This window comes from Mobula birostris, chromosome 4, assembly GCF_030028105.1.
Source record: "Mobula birostris isolate sMobBir1 chromosome 4, sMobBir1.hap1, whole genome shotgun sequence".
Lineage (NCBI taxonomy): Eukaryota > Metazoa > Chordata > Chondrichthyes > Myliobatiformes > Myliobatidae > Mobula > Mobula birostris.
The window spans coordinates 53,655,288-53,678,325 of record NC_092373.1 but is presented as its reverse complement, the minus strand read 5'-3'; the positions used below and the strand labels follow the sequence as shown (position 1 = coordinate 53,678,325).

Here is a 23,038-nt window from a genome sequence, read left to right as displayed (position 1 = left end):
ACCATTTAATGTTTCAGGCCAGGGAACCTTCGACAAAACTGAGAAAAAAATAATCAAGTAGGTCAAGTAGCAGTGGAAGAGGGCCACTACACTTTTATTCGGTTTGTTTCTGTTGATTATTGGCAGATAATCTCTATCTCTCTCTACCCTCTCCTTCCCTCCCTCCTGCTCTCTCTCTCTTTCCCTCTCTCTCTCCCTCATTCCTCTCTCTCCCTCCTTCCTCTCTCTCCCTCCTTCCTCTCTCTCCCTCCTTCCTCTCTCTCCCTCCTTCCTCTCTCTCCCTCCTTCCCCTCTCTCCCTCCTCCCCCTCTCTCCCTCCTTCCTCCCCCTCTCTCCCTCCTTCCTCTCCCCCTCTCCCTCCTTCCTCTCCCCCTCTCCCTCCTTCCTCTCCCCCTCTCCCTCCTTCCTCTCCCCCTCTCCCTCCTTCCACTCCCCCCTCTCCCTCCTTCCACTCCCCCCTCTCCCTCCTTCCCCCTCTCTCCCTCCTTCCCCCTCTCTCCCTCCTTCCCCCTCTCTCTCTCCTTCCCCCTCTCTCTCTCTCCTTCCCCCTCTCTCTCTCTCCTTCCCCCTCTCTCTCTCCTCCCCCCTCTCTCTCTCCTCCCCCTCTCTCTCTCCTCCCCCCTCTCTCTCTCCTCCCCCTCTCTCTCTCCTCCCCCTCTCTCTCTCCTCCCCCCTCTCTCTCTCCTCCCCCCTCTCTCTCTCCTCCCCCCTCTCTCTCCTCCCCCCTCTCTCTCTCCTCCCCCCCTCTCCTTCCTCCTCTCTCTCCCCTTCCCCCCCCTCTCTCCTTCCCTCTCACTCCTTCCCCTCACTCCCTCCATCCCCTCTCTCTCTCTCCCTTTCCCCCCTCCCTCTCTCTTTCCCCTCTCTCTCTCCTTCCTCTCTCCTTCCCCTTTTTCTCTCCTTCCCCTTTTTCTCTCCTTCCCCTTTTTCTCTCCTTCCCCTTTTTCTCTCCTTCCCCTTTTTCTCTCCTTCCCCTTTTTCTCTCCTTCCCCTTTTTCTCTCCTTTCCCCTTTCTCTCTCCTTCCCCCCTCCTTCCACCCCCTCCTTCCACCCCCTCCTTCCACCCCCTCCTTCCACCCCCTCCTCTCCCCCTCCTCCCCCTCCTCCCCCTCCTCCCCCTCCTCCCCCTCCTCCCCCTCCTCCCCCTCCTCCCCCCCCTCCCCCTCCTCCCCCCTCCTTCCCCCCCTCCTTCCCCCCCTCCTCCCCCTCTCTCTCCTCCCCCTCTATTTCTCCTCGCCCCTCCTTCCCCTCTTTCTCTCCTCCCCACCTCTCCTTCCCACCTCTCTCTCTCCTTCCCTTCTCTCTCTCTCCTCCCCCCTTTCTCTCCTTCCCCACCTTCCTCTCTCTTTTTTCTTCCTCTCTCCTTCCTCTCTCTTTCGTTCAGAAGGCACGATTTCCTTTGTGCCTTATATTAATGAAAATGCATCACATCTGTGTTATCAGCATTCATGCTCCTCGGCTGGAGTGTCTTTCTGCAAACTGTTTTAGAGGACTTCAGTACGTTAAATGCATTATTTAAACAGGTTTGGACTGTAACATATTTTACCCCTATGACTTCCTTTTTCTCCTGAAAGCTCAGTTAAATAATTAGAATATAAATCTAAATGATATCCATTAAACCTAACCTTATTCACCAAAACCTTCATCTTGCAAACATCTTAGGATTTTTGTGTACTGCACGTAAATTCCATTTATGATTACTGTAGATATGGGTGACAGTAGTGACAATATCATGTATGGTACCATATTGTAAGAACAACATGCTGAAGATGCAATTGTCATCTGAATCCAATTAGAATTCTTTCTAGTCCAATAGCAATCAAGAGGTGAATTTTGGATGTCCTACCCATCCTAAGCAGAGCTGCCAGAATGACTTTGGTTAAATTTCTTCTTTTAGATTTTTATAAATGACCTGGATGAAGAAGTTGAAGGGTGGTTTGCTGATGACACAAAGGTTGGGGGTGTTGTGGATAGTCTGGAGGTTTGTCAGAGGTTACAGTGGGACATTGATAGGTTGCAGAACTGGGCTTCAACCCAGTGGCAGATGCACTTCAACCCAGATAAGTGTGAAGTGGTTCATTTCAGCAGGTCAAATTTGAAGACAGAATATAATATAAATGGTAAGACTCTTGGCAATGTGGAGGATCTGAGAGATCTTGGGGTTGATGGACACTCAAAGGTGCTGCGCAGGTTGACAGTGTTGTTAAGGCGTATGGTGTGTTGGGATTGGGATAAGTGATGGGATTGAGTTCAAGAGCAATGAGATAATGTTATGGCTATATAAGACCTTGGTGAGCCTCCACTTGAAGTATTGTGTTCGGTTCTGGTCACCTCACTACAGGAAGGATGTGGATACTATAGAGAGAGTGCAGAGGAGATTTACAAGGATGTTGCCTGGATTGGAGGGTTTACCTTATGAGAATAGGTTGAGTGAACTTGTCCTTTTCTCCTTGGAGCAATGGAGGAATGAGAGGTGACCTGATAGAGGTATATAAGATGATGAGGGGCATTGATCATGTGGATAGCCAGAGGCTTTTTCCCAGGGCTGAAATGGCTAACGTGAGGAGGCATAGTTTTAAGGTGCTTGGAAATAGGTACCTAGGGGATGTCAGGGGTAAGTTTTTCACGCAGAGAGTGGTGGGTGCGTGGAATGCACTGCCAGCGGCAGTGGTGGAAGCGGATACGATAGGGTCTCTTAGGTACATAGAGCTTAGGAAAATAGAGGGCTATGTGCTAGGTAAATTCTAGGCTGTCTTTGGAGTAGGTTACATAGTTGGCACAACATTGTGGGCCGAAGGGCCTGTAAAATGCTGTAAATTTCTATGTTCTATGTTCTATGTCAACAATGAGATGCAAATATTTTTGGATTGCTTCCCAAACGCTGTGCCATTTTAAGTAAGCAGTGTCTTAGTGTGTGAATTTTCAAAAATGACTAGTTATGGTCGTGTTGTTCTTAAATTGCTCAGTCAAAATATCAATCTTTTAATATTTCTTTGTGTAGTATAGTCTTTCTCTATTAATTTCTAGATGCTAAAGAATCCATTATTTCCCAGTTGACAGATGAAGGCAAGGTAAGTTTTCAAAAAACATTATGCATTCTTCTGTAACGTTGTCTCAGTCAGAACTATTCTGATTTACATGTATCTCTTCAGAAAATGCAACTGATGTTAAAGAACCAACAGGAAGAGAATGTCAATCTTCAAAGTGAGATTGCATCACTGAAGGATGTAGTACAGAAATTACAGGTTAGAATGGCTTTCACAAAGGAAATACTTTTGTTTTCCACATCTGTGTTTTCTACCTGGTATGTTTAAACACATTAAGTACAATTGATATGAATTGGTGTGTAATAGCATTTTATGTTTATTATCACAGGCTTTAAATGACCAGCTAGATGCACAGTGTACTGAACTGAGTGGCACTTTGCGCTGTTTATCTGTGGAGAATGCTAAACTTTTAAGAGAGCATCAATCATCTTTAAAGGTTAGAGACTGTAGAAGCAGAGATTTTACTGTTGAATCATTACTCCTCTATGCTGACTTTTTTCTTTAAATTTGTTCGTATATTATGAGAAATATTTTAATTTGAAATTTGAGAAGTACAATTAAATAAAAATTCTTGGAGGTGAACAGTTATATAGATAAATGTATTTCCAGTAAAAGTAGGGTATACAAGTTTTCATAATGTGATAAGACACCTTATAATAACTTTTTACAATAATTTAGGCATAGAAGACAAAACTTAACAGCAATATCCATTCAGTGACCACTTTATTAGGTGCACCCACATGCTGACATGTTAATGTAAAAATCTACAGTAATTAGCCAATCATGTGACAGCAACTCAATGCAGAAAAGCATGCAGACATGGTCAAGAGATTCATTTGGTGATCAGAACAAACATCAGAATGAGGAAGAAATGTGATCTTAGTGACTTTGACTATGGTATGATTGTTGGTTGTTTAAGTATCTCAGAAACTGCTGATCTCCTGGGATTTTCATGCACAACATTCTCTAGAGCAGCGGTCCCCAACCACCGGGCTGCGGACTGGTACCAGGCCACAAAGCATGTGCTACCGGGCCGTGAGGAAACGATATGATTTGGCCATATGAGTCAGCTGCACCTTTCCTCATTCCTTGTCACGGCCACTGTTGCGCCATTACGCATGTGAGGTCATTATCCACGTGTCATCCATGTCAGCGCGGGAAGGAGATCAACTCCTCGAGCTTGCAAATGACGGCAGGCTGAAAAGTATGTTTGACATAACATCTCTGCCGGTATTCTGGATCAAAGTCAAGGCTGAATTTCCTGAGATGGCCACGAAAGCACCGAAAACGTTGCTTCCAACATATTTCTGCGAAGCGGAGTTTTCTGCAATGAATGCAATGAAAACTAAATTGTGGAATAGACTGGACATAAGGGACCCCCTTCGAGTATCGCTGTCTCCCATCACCTCTCGACGGGACCGTGTTGTTGCAGGGAAACAAGCCCAGGGCTCCCACTGATTCGGCGATATTGATGTGTTGCAATGATTTTATATGTTCATACGGGGAAAATATGCGCTGTGTGTTTAATATCCAAACGTTACTTGAAATGTTATGATGCTATTGACTTATATAACCATATAACAATTACAGCACGGAAAGAGGCCATCTCTGCCCTTCTAGTCCGTGCCGAATGCTACTCTCACCTAGTCCCACTGACCTGCACTCAGCCCATAACCCTCCATTCCTTTCCTGTCCATACACCTGTCCAAATTTTCTTTAAATGATAATATCGAACCTGCCTCTGCCACTTCTACTGGAAGTTCATTCAACGCTTACTTCAAGCTCCCCTGTCCTCCCCTGGTAATTGACTTATCACTATATTCATGCGAGGAAAATATGCGCTGTGTGTTTAATATTAAATTTGTTCGATAACCCCTCTTAGAAACGAAATTGAGTGTATTAGCCACTTATCACCTATATTCCGGTCGTGATTAACACCCTCCCGAACAGAATCGCCAAAAACTATTTGCAGGGAAAAAAATCGGCAGGCGCACGTGTACTCAGGTTGCGCATGCGCACTGGTGCCCGCGCAAGGCTTCATGTTCATTGTAGTCTTTCTCGGGGTAAACACAACGAACTTGACTGCTACTCTACCTCCACCCCCCTCCCCCCCCCCCCACCGGGTCGGCCGGTCCGCAAGAATATTGTCAACATTAAACTAGTCCACAGAGCAAAAAAGGTTGGGGACCCTCCCCCCCCCCCCCGCTCTAGAGTTTACAGAGAATGGTGCGAAAACAAAAAAAGATCCAGTGAGTGGCAGTTCTGAGGGCAGAAGAAACTTGTTATTGAGAGCAGTCAGAAGAGAATGGCCAAACTGGTTCAGGCTGTCAGAAAGGTGACAGTACCTCAAATAACCATGTGTTATAATAGTGGTGCACGGAAGAGCATCTCTGAACGTACAACTTATTGAACCTTGAAGTGGATGGGCTACAGCAGCAGAAGATCATGATCATACACTCAGTGGCCACTTTATAAGGTACAAGAGGTATATGTATATAATATAGATTGGGTTTAATGAATATCATCCAGGTTTCTTTTGTTCTTATGTTCTTTTTAGTCATTTGAGTTTTAAGGAAGGGGAAGAAGTACAGGAGTTTAAGAGTATTTACAATAGCATAGAAACTTGTACATTTGATGGAACATTTGAGCAACACACAAAATACTGGAAGAACTTGCCATGTCAGGCAGCATCTACGGAGGGGTATAAACAGTTCATGTTTCAGGCCAAGACCCTTCATCAGGACAGAAAAGTAAGGGGGTTAGAAGCCAGAATAAGAAGGTGGGGAAGGGGAAGTTGAGCACTTTCATTTTGTTGACCACAAAAGGCAGGATCTCCCAGAGTGCTTAAGGAAGTAGCCTAAGAAATAGTGGATGCATTAGTGATGATTTTTCAAAACTCTTTAGATTCTGGATTAGTTCCTGAGGATTAGAGGGTGGCTAATGTAACCCCGCTTTTTAAAAAAAGAGGGAGAGAGAAACCGGGGAATTATAGACCAGTAAACCTGACATCAGTGGTGAGGAAAATGCTAGAGTCAGTTATCAAAGATGTGATAACAGCACATTTGGAAAGCGGTGAAATCATCGGACAAAGTCAGCATGGATTTGTGAAAGGAAAATCATGTCTGACGAATCTCATAGAATTTTTTGAGGATGTAACTAGTAGAGTGGATAGGGGAGAACCAGTGGATGTGGTATATTTGGATTTTCAAAAGGCTTTTGACAAGGTCCCACACAGGAGATTAGTGTGCAAACTTAAAGCACACGGTATTGGGGGTATGGTATTGATGTGGATAGAGAATTGGTTGGCAGACAGGAAGCAAAGAGTGGGAATAAACGGGACCTTATCAGAATGGCAGGCAGTGACTAGTGGGGTACCACAAGGCTCAGTGCTGGGACCCCAGTTGTTTACAATATATATTAATGACTTAGACAAGGGAATTAAATGCAGCATCTCCAAGTTTGCGGATGACACGAAGCTAGGCGGCAGTGTTAGCTGTGAGGAGGATGCTAAGAGGATGCAGGGTGACTTGGATAGGTTAGGTGAGTTGGCAAATTCATGGCAGATGCAATTTAATGTGGATAAATGTGAGGTTATCCACTTTGGTGGTAAGGACAGGAAAACATTATTATCTGAATGGTGGCCGATTAGGAAAAGGGGAGGTGCAACGAGACCCGGGTGTCATTGTACACCAGTCATTGAAAGTGGGCATGCAGGTACAGCAGGCGGTGAAAAAGGCGAATGGTATGCTGGTATTCATAGCAAGAGGATTCGAGTACAGGAGCAGGGAGGTACTACTGCAGTTGTACAAGGCCTTGGTGAGACCACACCTGGAGTATTGTGTGCAGTTTTGGTCCTCTAATCTGAGGAAAGACATTCTTGCCAGAGAGGGAGTACAGAGAAGGTTCACCAGATTGATTCCTGGGATGGCAAGACTTTCATATGATGAAAGACTGGATCAACTAGGCTTATACTCTCTGGAATTTAGAAGATTGAGGGGGGATCTTATTGAAACGTATAAAATTCTGAAGGGATTGGACAGGCTAGATGTAAGAAGATTGTTCCCGATGTTGAGGAAGTCCAGAACGAGGGGTCACAGTTTGAGGATAAAGGGAAAGCCTTTTAGGACCAAGATGAGGAAAAACTTCTTCACACAGAGAGTGGTGAATCTGTGGAATTCTCTGCCACAGGAAACAGTTGAGGCCAGTTCATTGGCTATATTTCAGAGGGAGTTAGATATGGCCCTTGTGGCTAAAGGGATCAGGGGGTATGGAGAGAAGGCAGGTACAGGGTTCTGAGTTGGATGATCAGCCATGATCATACTGAATGGGGGTGCAGGCTCGAAGGGCCAAATGGCCTACTCCTGCATATATTTTCTACATTTCTATGTTTCTAGTACCCATTTCAATTGACTTCCTATTCCCATTCTGACATGTCTGTCCATGGACTCCTCTAATGTCACGTTGAGGCTGAACTCAGGTTGGAGGAGCAACATCCCATATTCCATATAGGTGGCCTCCAACCTGAGGCATGAGCATTGATGTCTCTAACATTTGGTAATTACTCCCCCTCCCCCTTCCATTCCCTATTCTAGTTACCTTCTCACCCCTTCTCCTCTCCTGTTCTTCATCTCTCTCTGTTTCCCCTTGTCTTTCCCTTTCTTCTATGGTCCTAGGTCCTCTCCGGTAGATTCCGTCTTCTTCTTTAGCTCCTTACCTCTTCCAACAGTCACTTCCCAGTTCTTACTTCATACTTACTCCCAGCTCACCTCACTAATCACCTGCCAGATTGTACTCCTTCCCCTCCCCTACCGCTTTATTCTGGGTTGTGGCTTCGTTCCACTCCTGATGAAGGGATTGGCCTGAAATGACAAATTTCCCTCCATTGATGTGCCTGACTTGCTGTATTTGTCCAGTATTTTGTATGTGTTCAAAATTTCCAGCATCGGCAGAATCTCTTGTGTTTATGATAAAAATTTTAAAGTGTGTTGAGACATTATGGATAACAGGATGTTACAGGAATACAGGGTGATTTGGACAGGTTGGGTGAGTGGGCAGATGCATGGCAGATGCAGTTTAATGTGGATAAATGTGAGGTTATCCACTTTGGTGGCAAGAGCAGGAAGGCAGATTACTATCTGAATGGTGTCAAGTTAGGAAAAGGGGAAGTACAATGAGATCTGGGTGGCCTTGTTCATCAGTCACTGAAAATAAGCATACAGGTACAGCAGGCAGTGAAGAAAGCTAATGGCATGTTGTCCTTCATAACAAGGGGAGTTGAGTATAGGAGCAAAGAGGTCCTTCTGCATTTGTACAAGGCCCTGGTGAGACCCCACCTGGAGTGTGCAGTTTTGGTCTCCAAGTTTGAGGAAGGACATTCTTGCTATGGAGGGAGTACAGCGTAGGTTCACTGGGTTAGTTCCAGGGATGGCGGGAATGTCATATGTTGAAAGATTGGAGTGACTGTATACACTGGAATTTAGAAGGTTGAGAGGGGATCTGATTGAAACGTATAAGATTATTAAGGGATTGGACACGCTAGAGGCAGGAAACATGTTCCCGATGTTGGGGGAGTCCAGAACCAGAGGCCACAGTTTAAGAATAAGGGGTAGACCATTTAGAACAGAGTTGAGGAAAAACTTTTTCACACAGAGGATTGTGGATCTGTGGAATGCTCTGCCTAAGAAGGCAGTGGAGGCCAATTCTCTGGATTCTTTCAAGAAAGAGTTAGATAGAGCTCTTAAAGATAGCAGAGTCAAGGGATATGGGGAGAAGGAAGGAAAAGGATACTGATTGTGGATGATCAGCCATGATCACAGTGAATGGTGGTGCTGGCTCGAAGGGCCGAATGGCCTACTCCTGCCCTTATTGTCTATTGCCTATTGTCTATTTCATAGGAGAATGATCCAGATGTAGGGCATAAGTTGTTTCTGGATTTCTTGACAGAGAGACCACAGTCAGTCCATGTTGGCAGGAACATCTCTGACTCCATCACACTGAGCACTGGATCCCCACAAGGCTGTGTGCTTAGCCCATTGCTGTTTACACTGCTAACACATGACTGTGCAGCCAGATTCAAGGAGAACCTGATCATTAAATTTGCAGATGATACCACAGTGGTGGGGCTCATCAGCAAAAATGATGAAACTATGTACCGGGAGGAGGTCAAACACCTAGAGAGCTGGTGCAGGGATAACAACTTGATGCTTAATGTCACCAAAACCAGGGAGATGATCGTCGATTTCAGACGGTCTCAGCCTGAGCACACACCCCTCAGCATCAGTGGCTCCACAATGGAGAGAGTGGAAAACATCAAGTTCCTTGGGGTGCAGATCTCGGACAATCTCACCTGGTCCAGGAACACCACTGGGATTGTGAAACGGGCCCAGCAGAGATTGCACTTTCTGAGGAAGCTTAAACAAGCATCTAACTACATCGTAACTACATTCTACAGAGGCGTGGTTGAGAGCGTGCTGACCTTTCGCATCACAACCTGGTGCTCCAGCTGCAGTGCTGTCGACAAAAAAGCCTTGCAGAGGCAGAGGGTGGTTAGGGGAGCAGAGAAGGTTATTGGGGTCTCCCTACCTTCTATCAAAGACCTCTTTCAGAGTTACACACATAAAAGTTGCTGGTGAACGCAGCAGGCCAGGCAGCATCTCTAGGAAGAGGTGCAGGACTAGTCCTGACGAAGGGTCTCGGCCTGAAACGTCGACTGCACCTCTTCCTAGAGATGCTGCCTGGCCTGCTGCGTTCACCAGCAACTTTTATGTGTGTTGCTTGAATTTCCAGCATCTGCAGAATTCCTGTTGTTTGCCTCTTTCAGAGTTGATGCCTCCAGAAGACACGGTACATCATTAAAGACCCCTCACACCCTCTCCATGAACTGTTCGTTCTTCTGCCATCAGGCAAACATTACAGGAGCATCAAAACTAAAACCACAAGGCTACTAAACAGCTTCCTCCCATAGGCAGTCAGACTGCTAAATAGCTGCTCCACCTGACTCTGCTTTGGACACTTTTAACTTGCACTGGACACTTATAACTTGATTTTAACTGACATGTGGCTGTTGTGTTTTACTACTTATTGTTATGTTTATTATTTAGTGTTGCATTTGTTATGTTATGATTGCACTGCTCCTGAGAAACGCTGTCTCATTCTGCCCTGCAGAGCTGATGTATGGTTAGAATGACAATAAAGTTTTTTGAATCTGAATCTTGAATGAGTGCTGAAAGCACAGGTCTCAGTTATTAGAGTGTATTAGGGTAATCATGTTTGGTGATGACGTTGTTATGAATGGAGCCAAGTAATTATCATACAGGAGGAAGTAGGCAGTCAGAAGCAAACCTGTGTTTTAAATCGGTTTAGTTCAGATTACAATGAAGAACAAAGGGTTTAACATGATGGTGAGGCTACATGGTTGATTTATATGACAGAAAAATATTGTTATACTCCTAATATTTAGCCAGGGAAAATGTAACTCATCCAATAATGTCAAACAAACATGCATCCAATCTCCTAGCGCTGTATAAGTCAAGAAAAATATAATCTGCTATTAACATAGGTGAAATCTAAGGACAATATTGCAAAGGACAGTGTTTCATTGCTTAACAGGTGTGGTCCTATTATCCTCATGGGATTTCAGAAGTGATGAAGTTAGGTTAATTTGTAGAGTTGTTCTGTCCACAATCAGACAGGTAAAGGCAGAATGAATGGTGTGGTCCTGCCAACCGATGTCATGGAGTATGGAAGTATGGAAGGTAAGTGTGTTGATCTCATGAAAACTGCAGAGGGCTCATACAGGATTAAAATATTTTTAGTTTGATCTGATTTACCACAAGATTTTATATATTTCTAAATTTGACTATAATTTATTTGTAAACTAAAGACTTGATTAGTATGTAAAAATTCTGCCTTCCATTCTTTTCTCTATTATAATTAAAGCTAGTATTGTTGAATATTATGACTCAACAAATTTAAATCGACATGTTACGAATCAGTAAGTTTTCTTTGTTTCTTCTTATAAAAGGATGAACAAGAAAGAATGAAGGAAAAGTTTCATGAGCAGGAACTTTTACTGGATGCAGCCAGAGCGCGTATTTCAGCTGATCTACGGTGTGCATTGAATGAAAAACAAGAATTAAAAAAAGAGCTGTGGGTAGTAAATTAGTCTGATATATCATCATGATCTTAATCTGAATTGCTGTATTCAGAAGTTCTACTTACATACTATCTGTACCAGACAAAATAAGATGAGAAAACAAAATTCAATGAAATACATTTTAAAGTGCAAAAAAATTGTAAATTCAGGGAATTAAGAATGAAACAGCAAAAGAATACAAAAGAAATATGAAATTAAACTTACAAGTGATATCAAGTTTAACATAATGTTTTTAAAGTTATTTAGAAAGAAAATGATAGTTTTGAATAACAGGTTTTTTAAAAACTAGGCATGGGAAATAGCAAATAAAGGTAAAGAAATAGTGTATATGATCATCATAGAATGTGCTAAAGGGAATATATATGACATTCTAGGAAAGTAAATCAGCACCAATGGCAAATTAAATTTCTATAGTGTATTCACTGATACATAATGTTGTAAGGCTATTTACAGGATAATTATTGAGCACAATTTCTTACTAAGCTTTGAGAGAAAGGTAAAGAAATTCAGATGGCTCAGCCTTTGTAGCTGAAAACATTGCTGACAAAGATGGAGAGATTAAGTTCTGGGATTCTCACGAGGACAGACACTGGAGAACCTCAGATATATGGAGAGTTATGGGGATGGATGAAAGTACAGATAAAAAGAGATGGGGGCCATGTGGAGAATTTTAAGGTATGAGCATTGAATACATAGGCTCTATTTTTAGTTTATTAAGTATGAATTATAGGTAAGAGGGATGGTGGTATATATGAAGTCAATATATGCAAGAATACATTAATAGCAAAATGATTAAAATATACTTCTTCAGGATCTGATTGTTTTAACTGCAGGGATAAAAAAAATGCTTGAAATGAGTGTAATAAAAGTTCACAATACTGTTCCTGAGCTCCCAAGGATGAGGAAGAATTACATAACCACTTTTTCCAGTGGTGGGAATTGAGAACACAGGGACACGACCTGCCAATCAAATCCAGAGCATTAGAGAAGATGGGAAATATTTTTGACCAAAGGTGGTGGAAGTATGAAACGACACAATCCACTGGAGGAACTCAACGGTTCAAGCGGCATCTGCTGGAGGCAGAAATTGTTGGCATTTCTGGGGAATTTCACTAAGCTTAAAGTGTATTGAGGTTTTATACTCTTTAATCAGAGATTTAACTGGAAATGATTAAATGTTATAATTACATATACTTTGGATGTAGACAAGCAACTTTATGGAATTGCATATTTACAGTAAGAGTTGTTTCAGCTGATCAGATAACTTTGAATATTCAAACACATTTTTTGTCAAGGGAGAAAGTAACAGCATTAATTAGAGATGACATTGGAAGAATCCAATACATCTTGGCTGGAGGTGTTGGAACACATAGAGGCAATCTGGCGATAATGGGAGATACTAGGGTATGACATTTTGTGAGGAAAGCCTTGCATTCAACTGCTAAGGAGTGCAGATTTTTTTGTTGATTTAGTAGCTGTTGTTGAGGGATGCCTTACCTTATCTGTAAGCATGCTACAATAAATCTACCGGTAGAATTTGAAGCAATGCAGTTTTATTATTTACCTATATATTATGATCTTTTGTATTCCTTTTTTTATTCTGACATAGAGAAGTTCTAAGAGTGGAGTATAAGAAGATACAGCAGAAATTTGAAACTGTGCAGAAAAAGACAATAACGCAACAGAAGCTTCTTGAGTCTGAAATTGCAAATCTGAAAGAGAACGTAAAGACTTCAGTTAATGAATGTGAACGCATTAAACAAGAAAAAGAAACCCAAATGGACCAGGTATAAAACAGAAGTCAAGAGCAGAAAAGGGAAAACAAGTCCTTATAGTGGTAGATGTTGTTAATAGAGATGTTATAATTTGCCGAGATTGTGAAAAATATTTTAATTATTATTTTTTATATAATTGCCAAGAAAAGTAACTAAATGAAAAGAAATTTTGCTTTACGAGTTCTAAGTAGAACAGGTTTCTCCATTTTAAAATGATGTGACACCTTGAGCCTACTCTGCTCTTCAATAAGATCAAACTCTGCAGTTTTTTGAATATTCATAGGCTTTTGATTATATCCACTGACTGAGCATCTATAACTTTGAAGTGGAGGGTTCCAAAGATTTACATGCCTTGAGAAAAGAAATTTCTCCTCATCTCAATTCTAAGTGGCCAGTCTTTTTCTCTTGAGAAAATTATCCACAGACTAGAGGTAACAAAAAGTACTCAGATAATCCCTCTCAGAGTTATGTATGTACAGTGAAATAAAATCTTGTTTTTTTTAAAATTCTAGTTACTTTAGGCCAATATTTCTAAAAACTTTACTGAGTCTCTTCATTTGAGAAATTAATATAGTGAGTCCAAGGGAAGTATTACCGTCTTTACAAACAATTTCAACAGCAAACATTGTATTTCAAATGAAGTCTCAACAAAGCTCTGAACAATCATGGTACATATTCCTTTTGCACTCCAACCCCATTGCAGTGAAGACTAATATAGTAGTTTCTTTCTTAATTATCACTTACTATGTCTCATGAACTGTAATATCAAGATCCCTCTGTACCCTAAATTTAAGCATTTCTCTCTGAAATAAGTTTTATTTTTCTATTTTCTTCCTGTACATTTTCACAAATTATATTCCATTTCTGCCTTATTTTACATTCATCCTGTCATCTGAAGTCCCTTTGCAATCTGCTCTTGCTGACACTCCAATGTACCTTCATATTATCAGAAAACATGGACATGTTATATTCTCACTTCTCATTAAAGCCATTAATGTATGTTGTAAATAGCTAAGAGACTAGAAACATCCAGCTTGTAACAGCCTGCCATCCCAAAAATATAACTGTTTCGTTGAAGTGTAAGCAATTGAGATTTTACTCCTCTAAATAGGCGAGTTTTGGTTTGCTGAATAATCTGAAGTATAAACCTTGCCTGACTTGAACTCAACCATTTTTGATTTCAGCAGAATGACATAGGGTGGGCAGCCAATCCAATCCTTGGAGGTGTGTCAGTCATTGAAAGCTGTAAATTTCCATGTCTCCAATAAAATAGTTAGGTATTTTAACTAGGATTGCCCTGGTTTCCCAAACATTGAAAAATTCAACAGATAAAAGGAGGTACAAGTACATTTTGAAACTCACCTTGTGGACTAAGTGGAGTGGACGTAGTTCCTCATAGTCCCAAAAAGTTTCCAAAAATACATCCCTTTGCTCTGCCCCCACCTTTACAAAACTCCCTCTGCTTTGTCTTCCCAATTCCCTACACTGCAAATCATTGAATCATGTGTCTCCCTCCATTCTCTGCCACTCCCACTTCTCTGCTAATCTGTTAGTCTCTGATTTGTCCCCTCCCCACAATATTGCCCTAATTTTGTCCCATTTAGTCTTTTCTTCCTCTATGATTACATCTAGCTTCACCCACCTGCTGATCCTTACTCCTACATGCAATAAACCCATCGGCCCTGAGATAGTTACATTCTCTTGATTTTTTTTCTTGTTTGGCCAGCAACCAGGCCTTATTGTTCAGGTTCGCAGAACAGGAAACTTCAAAGAAAAATTGTACAATCTATGAAATTAAGACTTCATGGCCTATAACCCTCAAACTTACTTCCCTTCCCAAAGCACAAAATATTATGACCAAATTAAAATGCACAGGCTTTTCTGAGACTAGTTAAATATCCAATTCTCTATGCCAAATAAGACGATACTGTCAAAATGACCCTTTCAAGTCAATAAGGCAAATGAAGAAGTATGGATAAGTAAGGTAAATCAAATGGCATCTATTGGTAAATTATAAATTGTAAATGTGGCTTTGCTTTATAGATCATTCATGTATTATCTTTATTTAAATATGGCCTATCCTCTTTGTAATGTTTGTTTGGTTTCTTGCTAGGTAAATTGCATAATTGATAATATTACAAAGGAGAAGAACATATTTGAGAAACAAGTTACCGAGAACCAGGTACAGTATCAATAAATTACTTGGTGTCAGTCTTGTATATCTTTCAATGCACTAATCTAGAAATTGGTGTTGTGCAGAGGCCATTGCAAATTTTCTGCATTAGGCCCAGGAGAATAATTGAGAAAGGGAAATTGAGGTATAAGAGATTAGCTTGGAATTTCCACGGAACAGAATACATGTGAGAAGCTTGTAGTCGTTGCTAGTGAAGTGGTCAATGGCAAGATCAAGTGAATGAATGGTTGTCAAGGTTGCCATATTAGTGGTTGCAATTAAACTGTAATATGTTGGTGGGAGGCTTGAGGGAGAGCTGTATTGTGAGGCAAGCTTTTTTGAAATACTGGAATTTGTCAAGATGTCCATTCATATGCATCAGCAACAATTTCCAATTTATGTTGGTAAATTGGATAATCATTGTCAAATGTATTAAGATAAAAAGGAAAAAAATTGTCTTGCTCACCATCCATAAGATCATTTCATTACAACAATGAACGGTAAAGCGATAACAGAATGCAGAATGAAGTGTTTTGATTATAGATAACAAGCAGTGCAGGTAGATAATAAGGCACAAAAACAACAGGAATGCTGCAGATGCTGGAAATTCAAACAACACACATAAAAGTTGCTGGTGAATGCAGCAGGCCAGGCAGCATCTCTAGGAAGAGGTGCAGTCGACGTTTCAGGCCGAGACCCTTCTGTTAGTCCTGACGAAGGGTCTCAGCCTGAAACGTCGACTGCACCTCTTCCTAGAGATGCTGCCTGGCCTGCTGCATTCACCAGCAACTTTTATGTGTGTTGCTTGAGATAATAAAGTACAAAGCCAGAATGTGGTAGGTTGTGAGGTCTAGAGACCATCTTGTCCTCACAATCTTATCATATTAAGGGACCATTCAATAGTCTTAAAACAGCAGGATAGAAACTGTCCTTGAGCCTGGTAGTATGCACATTCAGGCTTTTGTATCTTCTGCTTGATGGGAGGGAGGAGGAGAGGGAGTGTCCAATGTGGCTGGGATCTTATTTTCCATTATACTTGAAATTTGTTGCTTCATACTTCCAAGGGACTTTCTGAAAATATGATTCAAACTTTGTAGTAGTACTTTAGTCAGTAAAAAATAATTTCTTGATACTTAATATAAAATTTTGGGATCTGGACATTACTGACAAGGCCAGCATTTATTGCCATCCTTAACTGATCTTCAGAGCCTGGTTTAGATCTGGATTTAGACCCCTCCAATTGTGGAGGAACTATGTTTTATTTCAAGGGAGTATGTGTGTAACTTAGAAGAGAACTACAGGCACCCATGCACTTTCTGTCAAACTTTCTTCATGGTAGAGATTGTAGATTTAGGACATTGTGTCAGAGTAGCCTGGGTGTGTAACTGCAGTGCATTTTACAAATGGTACACATTATAGCTACTGTGCACTGAGGTGGAGGGATTCAGTATTTAGACTAGTTAATGGGGTGCCTCTCAAGCTGGCAACTTTGATAGGATGCTATTAATGAAGTTATTGGCACTGCATTTCTCCATATCCATATAAATCAAAATTATTTCATCATGTGCCCTGTAGAAGACCTTTCAAGTCACCCATCACAGGATACCCAGCTTTTGATCTGATATTGTAGCTGTTGTATTTAAGTAGCTAATCTGCTTGTGTTGCTAGTTAATGGGTGTCCCCTAGGTTATTGATGATGAGGGATTTAGCGATACTAATGACATTGAATCTGGGGGTAGGTGGTTAGATTCTGTCACATTTTTGGTACGAATAAGGTATTAGCTACCTTAAGCCATGCCTGAATATAATCTGGATGTTGCTATATACAGGCATGGGCTGTTTCATTTTCTGAGGAGATGCAATTAGAATTCAGCTTTGTACAGTCATGAGCAAACATCTGTTATATTATGTGTGCATAATAAAGAACTTCAGTTCCCAAGGGGCAATTCCGGTGGTTCACCTGGAAGCAGAAGCTTTGATGGTAACCTGGTCCTAGGTACTCAATGTTGAACAGGAGCTCAGTAGTAAAATGTTCCAGGGTAAACCCATGCCAAATTTGCCTTTATTAAGAACAATCATAACATGGTGTCAGAAGTCTGAGTGAGGTCTAAACACGGAGAATAAATTAATTCCATGCGTAACTGAGAAAGAGACTGCATTTGTACAAAAGATGTGAGCAGCAAGTGAGGTTAGGACGGAGAGAAGCTGGCCAGTGAGGCGAGAGAGCACATCGTGTCCCAAATTTCATCAAATTCACCAAGAAATTGAGGTGAGAGGCTGAGTGTTTCCATCATGGATAACCTAAGTCCCCCCTCACCTATGCAGTTTAGTGGCAATCTTTCTGAAAGCTGGAAATGCTCCAAGCAGTGATTCACTATATATTTGATTGCTAGCTGGACGGGAGGGATCGATGAAAAAATTGAAAGCGTCTATTTTTCTGCATGTAATTGGCGAAGATGCTATGGACATCTATAGCAGCATTCAAATTGATGAAACAGCAGTGCACAAAATGTTTCCCAAAGCAATAGCAAAGCAAAAAGGAAAGCTTAAACAGCAAATGAAGCAAATGTAGAGGTAGTCACATTCTAAAGACGAGTCTTGCAATAGTTGTGGGAAGAAGAATTATTTTGCAAAGTGCTGCCAAGCCAGCACTACCAAGAGAAAAGTGCATATGGTTGATGAAGAAATGAAAGAAGTCTTCGTGGATTCTCTACAGACTGCTGGTGCTGGTAAAACAGAATGGATTGTTCCAGTGACTGTGAATGAAACACTAATTCCATTCAAGCTTGATACTGGAGCCCAGGTGAATATGTTATCCGTGAGTGATTACAAGACTTAAAGAGAAAGATTTACCGAATGAAGTTAAAAGTGACAGGCTACACTGCAGAGAGCATTCCAGTAAAAAGGGGGCTGCATATTGACCTTCAAGCTCAAGGGGCAGCACCTAGTGGCACAGCTACTGATTAGAGAAAAGAGAGTACTGCTAACTATGCACAGATTGAGAAAGAGCTTCTCGCCAGCACATATGCATATGAAGGGTTCTATCAATACATTTATGGATAAGCCTTAGAATTGGAGACAGACCATAAACTGCTCCAGAAGATACATGAAGGGCATCTTGGTGAGGAAAAATGTAAACAAGGAGCTTGTGAAGTGATGTACTGGCCAAGAATGAATGAAGACATCAGCCAGACCTCTGATTCATGTGAAATATGTCTACAGTCTGCTGACATCACTCCCTGTACCAGACAGACCGTACTTCAAAGTTGGAGTGGATTTGTTTGATTGTAATGGGAAGAGTCATATTGTTGTAACAAACTACTTTTCCAATTACCCACAGGTTGCAACGCTGCAATCAACATCCAGCAAAGCAGTCATCACCTTCCTGAAAGCCGTGTTTGCAAGGCATGGAATTCCATGTGAAGTAATGTTAGGGAATGGTCCACAATTTTTGAGCTAATGGGCTGACACCTACATTCTAACCTTCCAGTGCATGAAAACCTGTTGACACAGAAAGGAGCACGCAAGGTCAAATTGGCTAAAGTGAAAGGAAAGGAAAAACTGAAACATTATCAGGACAAGACTGCGAAAAACCGATGAGTCCTGAAACTTGGAGATTAAGTGCAAATCTGAGGTCGCGATTCTGTCACATGGTCCATGCAAGGATATGTGCAAAGGGAATTTGCTCCGCATTCCTACCAGATCCAGATGGATCAAGGGACACCTCTGAGAAGGAACTGTGTGGATCTATAACCACAAGCTCCAACATATTTCCATGACATGTCACCTTTCAGTACAGCAAAGGATCCATCAGATGTAAAAAATGAACATGTTCATCAGAGTTTAAGTCACAAATATTAATGCACCAAATGCAAGCAATACACCTGTGGAAACATATAGCAGACCAAAAAGGATCATTAAACCATCTCAGAGACTGATTGAAAGTTGTTGAGTGGATATGGGACTCTATTTGCTCATTACATTTGAAGTTGAAAGTTTGAAAAAAAAGAAATGGGACTGGCTATAGAATGTAGGTATCTTTGTTGGAAAGGATTATTGTTCCTTGTAGGTTTATGAGGACATATTATTGTGTTTTTTTTTCTTCAAAAAGAGATGATATTATGTGTGAATAAAAAGAAATTCAGTTTCCAGTGGGCAATGAGGGTGGTTCACTTAAAACCTGAAGCTTTGCTGGTGACCTGGTGGTCCAGCGGATACAGTAGAGTTTTTTAAGAGACTCCTGGATAGGTACATGGAGCTAAGAAAAATAGAGGGCTATGGGTAACCCTAGGTAATTTCTAAAGTAAGTACATGTTCAGCACAGCTTTGTACACCGAAGGACCTCTATTGTGCTGTAGGTTTTCTATGTTTCTATGTCTCTGCTTGGTGTTGAACAGGTGTTCAGTAATGAAGTGTTTTTGTGTAAGCCCCCACCAAGTTTGTTTTTATTAAGGACAAAGAAAACAACATGTTTATTTTTGATCTTACCATTATAGGGATATAATTGATGAAGCAACTGAAGGTGGTTGGGTATAGGACCCTGTGTTGATGAATACCTGTGTTAGTATCCAGGGGCTTGATGGAATGACTTACAAAACCACAACTCTTTGAGAAGTGTAATTCCAAGCATTGAAGAGTTTTCCCTTTGATGCTCATTTTTTTGGGGGTACCTTGGTGTTGCATCATTCAAATGCTGCCTTGATTAAGGACAGTCTCTCTCAACACTTCTGTAGAATTCAGAAAGATCAGGGAGCAGGTGATTGATGAGTAAGTGCTTCCAGATTATACTGTTGATAATGCTTCTATCATTTTGAATGACAATAGACTGATTGAGTGGCAGTTAGCTAAATTAGATGTGTCCTACTTTTGGTGAATGGGCTATAACTGGATTCCATGTTATCTGGGAGATGCCACTACTAACCTACAAATTCTAGTACACGTTGATTTAGATCTATGTAGTTTAGGAATGCAGGTTTCCACACACATGGTAGGATATTGTTTGGTTTCGGTGTTTAGACCATAAGACCATAAGATATAGGAACAGAATCAGGCCATTTGACCCATTGAATCTGCTCTGCCATTTCGTCATGACTGATCCAATTTTCCTCTCAGCCCCAGTCTCCTGCCTTCTCTTCTTGTCTTTTCATGACCTGACCAATTGTAGAATCCATCAACCTCTGCCTTAACTATAAAAAAAGACTTTGCCTCCACAGCTGCCTGTAGCAAAGAATCCCACAGATTCAGCACTCTCTGGCTAAAGAAATTTCTCCTCATCTGTTCTAAAAGGACATCCCTCTATTGTGAGGTGGTGTCCTCTGGTCTTAAACTCTCCCACCATAGGAAACATTCTCTTCACATCTACTCTATCAAGGTCTTTCACCATTCAATAGGTTTCAATGAGGTCACCCCTCATTATTCTGAATTCCAGTGAATACAGGCCCAGAACCATCAAGCACTCTTCATATGACAAGCCATTCAATCCTGGAATCATTTTTGTGAACCTCCGTTGAATCCTCTCCAGTTTCAACACATCCACTCCAAGATAAGGGGCCCAAAAGTGCTCACAATACTCCAAATGAGGCCTCATCAGTGCTTTATAAAGGCTCAACATTTCATCCTTGATTTTATATTCTTGTCTTCCTGAAATGAATGCTCACATTGCATTCGCCTTCCTCAACCTGCAAATTAACCTTTAGGGAATTCTGCACAAGGACTCCCAAGACCCTTTGCACCTCAGTTTTTTGAATTATCTCTCCATTTAGAAAATAGTCAACCCTTTAATTTCTTCTACCACAGCACATGACCATACACTTCCTGACCTTGTATTCCATTTGCCATTTCTTTGCCCAGGTCTCCTTATCTGTCTTTCTGTTGCCTCTCTACTTCCTCAAAACTACCTGCCCCTTCACCTATCATCATATCGCCTGCAAACTTTGCAACAAAGCCATCAATTCTATCATCCAAATCATTGACTTATAATGCAAAAAGAATCAGTCCCAACACAGACAGCTGTGGAACACCACTAATCGCTGGCAGCCAACCAGAAAAGGCTCCCTTTATTTCCACTCTTTGCCTCCTGCCAATCAGCCACTGTTCTATCCATGCTGGAATCTTTCCTGTAACACCATGACCTCAATGCTTATTAAGCAGCCTCATGGTGTGGCACTATATCAAAGACCTTCTGAAAATCCAAGTACACAACATCAACTGATTATCCTGCTTATTACTCCTTTTAAGATTTCCAATAGATTTGTCAGGTAAGATTGTCCCTTGAGGAAACCATGCTGACTATGGCCTATTTTATAATGTGCCTCCAAGTTCGCCTACCAGCCCTGACTAGGAGTTGAGGATGCCATCGTCTACCTGCTGAACCGTGTCTACGCCCACCTGGACAAGCCAGCGAGCACTGTGAGGGTCATGTTTTTTGACTTCTCCAGTGCGTTCAACACCATCTGCCCTGCTCTGCTGGGGGAGAAGCTGACAGCGATGCAGGTGGATGCTTCCCTGGTGTCATGGATTCTTGATTACCTGACTGGCAGACCACAGTATGTGTGCTTGCAACACTGTGTGTCTGACAGAGTGATCAGCAGCACTGGGGCTCCACAGGGGACTGTCTTGTCTCCCTTTCTCTTCACCATTTACACCTCGGACTTCAAATACTGCACAGAGTCTTGTCATCTTCAGAAGTTTTCGGATGACTCTGCCATAGTTGGATACATCAGAAAGGGAGATGAGGCTGAGTACAGGGCTACGGTAGGAAACTTTGTCACATGGTGTGAGCAGATGCTGTCTAAGTTGCATGCCACCTTGGTCAATGTCTCCCATCCACTACATAATGTACTGGGTGGGCATAGGAGTACATTCTGCCAGAGACTCATTCCACCGAGATGCAACACAGAGCGTCATAGTAAGTCATTCCTGCCTGTGGCCATCAAACTTTACAACTCCTCCCTTGGAGGGTCAGACACCCTGAGCCGATAGACTGGTCCTGGACTTATTTCATAATTTACTGGCATAATTTACCTATTACTATATAACTATTTATGGTTTTATTACTATTTATTATTTATGGTGCAACTGTAATGAAAACCAATTTCCCCCGGGATCAATAAAGTATGACTATGACTACGTAGCCTGAGACTTCAGCTTCAATAAAAGACTCCAACATCTTCCCAACCACTGAGGTCAGACTAAATGGCCTGTAGTTAACTGTCTTCTGCCTCTCTTCCTTCTTGAAGAATGGAGTGACAGTTGCAATTTTCCAGTCCATTCCAGAATTTAGTGATTCTTGAAAGATCATTACTAATGGTGCCACAATCTCTTCAGCCACATCTTTCAGAACCCTGGGGTGTACACCCCTTCTCTCTAGTTATGGTAACTTTACACACTTCACGACCCCTGACACCTGTTAATTTCCACCATACTGCAAGTGTCTTCCACCTGAAGAATGATGCAAAATACTTATTTTGTTGTCCCCCATTATTATCTCTCCAGCATTGTTTTCTAGTGGTCCGATATCCATTCTCGCCTCTCTTTTGCACTTGACGTATCTGAAGAAATTTTTGGTATCCTCTTTAATATTATTGGCTAGCTTAATTTTGCATTCCAACTTTTCCCTTTTTAAGACTTTTTTAATTGCCTTCTATTGGTTTTTAAAAGCTTCCCAATGTTTTAACTTCCCTCTAATTTTTGCTGTATTATATACCCTCTCTTTGGCTTTCATGTTGGCTTTGACTTCTCTTGTTAGGATACTTCTTCCTCTTTGGGATGTATATATCCTGTGCTTCCGAATTGCTTCCAGAAATTCCAGCCATTGCTGCTTTGCCATCATCTCTGCCAGTGTTCTTTTCCAATCAGTTCTGGCCAACTCCATTCTCATGCCTCTGTA

General features: G+C 41.6%; 1 protein-coding gene across 4 annotated transcripts in view; it reads left to right on the top strand.

Moving 5' to 3' along the window:
- LOC140196334 (coiled-coil domain-containing protein 150-like) overlaps positions 1–23,038 on the top strand; it is a 136,517-nt gene that overhangs the window by 20,675 nt on the left and 92,804 nt on the right. For 3 of the 4 annotated variants that reach the window (XM_072255349.1, XM_072255353.1, XM_072255352.1), the window contains 6 exons: positions 3,028–3,071; positions 3,153–3,245; positions 3,376–3,483; positions 11,071–11,195; positions 12,812–12,989; positions 15,091–15,159. In XM_072255349.1, coding sequence (XP_072111450.1) covers positions 3,028–3,071; positions 3,153–3,245; positions 3,376–3,483; positions 11,071–11,195; positions 12,812–12,989; positions 15,091–15,159 — 617 coding nt within the window. The remainder of the gene's footprint in view (positions 1–3,027; positions 3,072–3,152; positions 3,246–3,375; positions 3,484–11,070; positions 11,196–12,811; positions 12,990–15,090; positions 15,160–23,038) is intronic. The other variant, XM_072255350.1, reaches the window with a different exon arrangement.